The following is a 6,000-nucleotide window of genomic DNA, read 5'->3' as shown; positions in this document are numbered from 1 at the left end:
CGAATGTCTGTGGATAAAATGCCTAAACAATCCAGTACGCTCATACCCTTTCTAAATCCAAATTGAGACCGGGATAACAGTCCCCTATTTTCTACAAGCCACTCAAGTCTATTTTTAACCATGTGTTCAGCTATCTTAGACAGACACGAAGAAAGGGCAATTGGTCGATAGGAGTCGGCACAAGAGGCTTGTTTGCCTGGTTTTAGTATAGGAATTATGAGGTGTGATTTCCAAGAGTCAGGGATGTAACCGAATTCATAAAATAAATTTACTAAGTTTAAAAAGTACTGTTTGGTTATGGGACCGGATTGGCGTATGAAAGAATAAGGAATGCCATCTAATCCGGGAGAGGAGTCTAAGAGGCCGCTGAGGGCTACATTTAGCTCCTCTAGGGAGAATATGGCTTCCATATTGTTATCATGAGGCGAGACGAGCGGACCAGTGGCCATAGGGAAAGAATCTAAAGAAGGGACAAAGGGAGGGGAGAACTTATCAGCGAACTCTTCAAGCCACACTGAGGAGTCATTGGAGTCTATATCGTTACAAGAAAGAGAGCCACGAAATTTGCGTATGTTCTTCCAAATAACTGTTGCAGGTGTTCTAGGCGACAGACTCTCGCAAAATGTTTGCCAGCCTGCTTTCTTTTTATTTTTAAGAAAAAGCTTGGTACGCGCGGCTATTCTTTTATAATATATAAAATTGTCAACGGACATGGAAGCATTATACTGAATTTCGGCCTCTCTCCTTGAGTTGACAGAAGCTGAGCATTCATCGTCCCACCATGGCGGAGAGACTTTGCGAGAACCAGAGTTAGAAACGGATTTAAGAGGGATATTATTCGCTGCTGCATTTTTAATACAATCCACAAAGTCAGAATAAGTATGTAGATCATTATCAAGAGAAACGGAAGGAAGGGACTCAACCAGATTGTCAAGACCAGTAGCGTAATCCTGCCAGTTTGCTTTACAAAGTCTATACATGAGTAGGGGTGGGAAAGGGGAAGTCAATGGGATAACAGACTGGGAAAGAGAAGAAAGAAGAGGAAAGTGGTCGCTACCATGAGTACTAGAAAGAGTTAAATTGGTGAGGGATGGAGCCAAGGAGGAAGAACAAATACATAGATCAACCACAGAGGAGAGACTCTGATTAGGAAGGACTCTCCTAGTGGGAGATCCATCGTTTATTACACAGAGGTCAAGGTCATCAAGCAGATCCATTAGCAGGTGTCCAAATGTATTGCAAACTGAAGATCCCCAAGAAGTGTGCTGAGCATTAAAATCACCCAATACTAAAAGAGGAGACGGTACGGAGGAAAGTATAAGTGAAAGATCAGGTATAATAGAAGGATGAGGATGAGAAATGTAGACAGAAATAATAGAGACATTATTGCATCTTGCAGCCACAGCGTTAATACGCTGATCATGCATAGGCAATAGAATACGAGAGAAATTTAAACAATGTTTAAGTAAAAGTGCTGTTCCAGCATACCCATCGGCTCTGTCATCTCGCAGACAGAAAAAGCCAGGAATCCGAAAGTGACTTCCGGGAACTAGCCATGTCTCCGAGATGGCAAAAGCTATAGGGTTGTGGGTTGAAATAAGGTCAAGTACTTCATGACATTTCGGACGAATGCTTTGAGCGTTCCACTGGAGGATTGTGAGGGCCATTACTGTTAAATAGAGAGATGAGATTTATAAGTCTATAGGCAACGTTGGTCGGTATTGAATCTGTTTTTTTAAGAAAAGTTTCTAAGGCTGAAACATAAAGCTCAACATTAGAGCTAAGTACAACCGGGGGGTCAGGGTTTTGGGATAAGGCACAACCATTCGGTTGAGTAGAGGGTAATTCCTGAGTTATTTGGCGGTGTGCAGCTACATCATATGTTTTACCTAGTGGTGCATGAGTGCGAGGGGGTATAGAATAGGTCTTTTTGTATGAAGTTTTATTAAGAGGACGAGTTTGACGAACACTATTGGATTGTTTCATAGAAGGGATGGGGAAAACAGGTGATTGTTGTGATCTGGGCGCAAAAACGAAACTGGCTGTTTCCGAAAAGGGTCTGTACACTGAAGGGGTAAGCTTAGAGGCTTCCTCGAATGAGATACCTTCTGTGGCCATCAAAAGTTTAATTGACTTTTGCCGGCTGTGTTCCGGGCAATTTTTGTCAATGGCGAAGTGAGTGCCATTGCAATGGACACATAGTGCTTGAGATTCAAGAATGGGACAGGAGTCGCCTGAGTGGTTTTGTGTACATTTGTAGCACCTCTCTTTTGAGCGGCACTGGTCGCGGATATGCCCAAAGCGACAGCACTTGTGGCACTGGATGGTTGGGTAATGGTAAATTTCTACAGGAAGTGAAGTGTATCTACAATAGATTTTTGATGGCATTGCTTGACCTAAGAAAGTTAGAACCACTGTTTGGGATGGAACCCAAGTTGTAATTCCATCAAGGCTATTTTTTTTGTTAAGTCTACGTGCTTTAAGTATGCGACCGTGCCTGTTAGGGAATTCTGCACACTCCACCAAATCATCCATGGTCCATTCTATCGGTATTCCTTTTACAATACCCATGCGGGTGATATGATAGGTAGGAATGAATGCCTTAAATTTAGCTTCGGCCAAAGCAGGTAAAGATAAAAAATTATTAGCATCCTCAGCTGATGCAAACTCAACCGATATCCTGTTGCGGCCAACAGATTTTACTCCGTCTCTTAAAATATTAGGTACTTTTTGGCTAAATAAGAAAGATCCAAATTTGATCGGACGGATGGACAGGCCGGCAGAAGGATCGTTTTCTACGCGAGATACGTGGACAATGTATGGTCCAACTTCATCACCACTATATCTTATAGGATTATTTAAAATGGGATCAACAAATACAGACGGGTTAACAGGTGAAATGGGATCAGATGGAACAAAGCGTTTGATTGGAGATTCATCTGTAGACTCAGGTGACGGACACCTTTGCCTCTTATTCTGAGAGATGTCCAATTCCATGCTTCTTTCCTGGACGTCCGGGGGTTTAGGATCGGGTGGATCAGGGCCCATATTAGTGAATTGTTAGTACACTTACCACTATAACCACAGACTAAACACTTAAAGACGAACACAAAACAGCTCAAAGTGAATATATTATTGTTAAAATAGCCAAAACACTAAATTAATAACCCAAACACGTGTGACAGAAATCACGCCAAATGTCAAAGTCCTCCCATATTTTGAATTATGTTATGAAAATCGTTGCGCGGCAGCCCCAATTCTAGGTGTCAAATAATGTTTACTGCAAAATGGCGGATGTTTATGTTCATTTCGTGAGTTTGTTCTTGTATTTTGGAATTATTCTGAGCCAAAATTAATAGAAATGGTTGTAAATATATTGTGCGCGGTTGCAAAAGTGAATGGCATCCAGGATGTGATATTATATTTCATTCGTAAGTACAAAAAACCATGCATAAACTACGCTTCATGTAAAATTGTAGTTTAGTAATATTTCTACTTTATTTGTTGTTAAATCTGGAATAATAGATCGAAGTTGTGATTATAATGTTAATTTTGATTAGGTTTTTTCCATTTAACATCGTTATTTGCTTATTATTAAATGTTTCATGATTGTAATAAATATTAGACTAGGGTGTCCATACTTTATAAAATTGTGTACATATATTTCGGTATGGTATTTTATATGAGGAGAAGTCTTTCTCCACTTGAGTTAGTTCAATTGGCGTGAAAGTTAATGGTATAAAAACGTTGTTTACTACTTTTATATAATGATATATTGTAAAATCAAAAACTCAAAGTACATACATATATGGTACCTACTGAAATAGAAGCACAAGACAACAGCACAAATTTTGTGTTATCTGTATCTAAATGACATTTTTTTTTTATATTTTGCAAATAATCTTCTTTTCTCTTTACAGGTTTCCGTCCAATCTAGTGGAACGTAATACATGGCTAAATATAGTAGAATTAAAAATATCCTGTTTTGAAAAAGTGAAGATATGCAACATTCATTTTAAACCCGCACTTGGCCAGTGTGGTGGATGTGGCTGTAACCTCATAGGAGGCCATGTCCCAGCAGTGGGAACGTAATATATACGTTACGGGAAATAAAATGTATGGGAGGGTTTAAAGTTACATTTTTAGATATTTCTTGTTATATTTAAAAAAAGTTATTATTGTTATTTTACTCATTAGGTAAAGTATCATATCAGTATCATATCGATATCAGTTTAAAGTTTTTTGATACCTGCAATAGTTACGGAATAATCACCTGTGCACACTTAACGATTACACCCTGAATATATTATATTTTGTTTTTTATTGTATGATAGGGAAGCGCTAGACCACGATCTCATATTTCAAGTACTCTTAAAACTATTTAAATACTTAAGGGTATGGAATGATAAAAATATTTTCAGTGAACCGATTTCGTTACTTTTTATTGTTATTATCTTATAATTTGCAAATTTGTAAAGGCAGTTGGCATTGTAATGATAAATAAATATTATAAAAACACATTGATATTTTACTTCATTAATTCCTCAAATGACTGGACGTAACGCCAAATTATACAGCAAAATGTTGTCATAATTTATAGCGGTCCTGTGTTCTGAAGATGCAAGACGGAAGACGCAAACATGAAAAAACGCTGAAAGGAACATTACAATTTTCCAATGTTAAATACTTGAACATCTATTTTTTATCTATTTGCAAAAATTCTACAGTAACTATATTAGAATAATAAATGCAATTACGTAATTTATTTCCGCCGTAAATCATCAACCATCAATCAATCAATAAATATAAAACTCTCCCGTTACTTAGTGACTGACAGACAACGCACAGCCTAAAATCACTGGACCTAAAGACATGAAATTTGGCACACTCTGTATATCTAGAGTATCCTAAAGGTGCACTTAGAAAGGCTATTCCGAAATCCCCACGGGATAAATGGGATTTTATGTTTTATGACTTCAACGAGGACGAAGTCGCGGGCAAAATCTAGTATTATAGTAAAATTTTAATACGAATAAAATTGATGTATCCGTTATTTTTTTCCTTAATATCCTGAATTTTTTACATTTATACTCACCCCACGGAAATATAGACATACTATATATATTATGACATGATTATGACTCACCGTAACTAGAAAGAGACGGAGGGGAAACGATAAGATTCAAGGTCAAATTTTTTGACTTTACTTTTTCTTAGGGAGTGTGGGTTCCATACGTAGTATATATAGTTCCATGGTGTTGATGAATCAGTTTTCAAGTCTTAACTTATTTTAAACTGGTAACACTAAACAGATATCAGACGTGACATTCATTATTTTTTGTCTACATTTTTATTTTTTCGTGATCTATCAAACGTCAGAACTGTGGGAGATGTCGAGTTTGTGTTGTAAAAATAATTAATTTGTCGACGTTTTTGTAACAATTATGTGAATAATGAGATGAAAGTGTAAATAAATGTTTTATTAGTGTTCGCTAGTGATTATGGCGCATAGTGGTGGTGTTTTAAGTTCAGATATATCACGCAGAAATCCTCAAGACGAATATGAGCTCATACAGAGGATCGGTTCGGGCACTTACGGAGATGTCTACAAGGTAGGGGCTTTCTAACTCTTTATTTTTTTCGTCATCGCGGCGTTTACAAAGCTATAACACCAGTATCACGGTGAATCATGACATTCATACATAAATCGTAACGGGTCTCGGGTCACATTCTGCATACGTTATTAATTGGTCAGCCAAAAATGATGGCACGATACTGAATACGAAAATCGTGCGAGTTTCATGAAAAAAATGAAATATTGCACGCATTTACGTCCTTGGACACTAAATTGGTTAATTGACTGAAACATCCCACTTTGAACAGTGCAATTGCTTTCAACACGTTACAAAGAGTCGTAATTATGCCAATATTTATATTGTGTATCATAAATAATTTGTAGAAGCGTAGTTGTATATACAAACAATAATCTTTGAAACATTA

At 37.4% G+C, this 6,000-nt stretch overlaps 1 protein-coding gene and 1 long non-coding RNA gene across 3 annotated transcripts in view; both read left to right on the top strand.

Annotated features, from left to right (window-relative positions):
• Window positions 1-3,218: 3,218 nt before the first annotated feature.
• LOC149896931 (uncharacterized) lies at window positions 3,219-4,518 on the top strand. The gene is made up of 2 exons (XR_016458276.1): window positions 3,219-3,431; window positions 3,921-4,518. It is a non-coding gene; the product is annotated as an uncharacterized LOC149896931 (long non-coding RNA).
• An 855-nt stretch (window positions 4,519-5,373) lies between these two features.
• hppy (MAP4K3-like protein hppy) overlaps window positions 5,374-6,000 on the top strand; it is a 56,073-nt gene continuing 55,446 nt past the window's right edge. For both annotated transcript variants that reach the window (XM_090117316.1, XM_090117314.1), the window contains exon 1: window positions 5,374-5,612. In XM_090117316.1, the coding sequence (XP_089973442.1) occupies window positions 5,502-5,612 (111 nt within the window). In that variant the 5' untranslated portion in view covers window positions 5,374-5,501. The remainder of the gene's footprint in view (window positions 5,613-6,000) is intronic.

The sequence above is a fragment of the Colias eurytheme genome, chromosome 27, assembly GCF_061535395.1.
Source record: "Colias eurytheme isolate Ceu_HAF_F1 chromosome 27, ilColEury1 Martin Lab GWU primary, whole genome shotgun sequence".
NCBI classification, from domain to species: domain Eukaryota; kingdom Metazoa; phylum Arthropoda; class Insecta; order Lepidoptera; family Pieridae; genus Colias; species Colias eurytheme.
The sequence above is the reverse complement of the archived record's forward strand: the minus strand, read 5'-3'. Positions and strand labels throughout refer to the sequence as shown.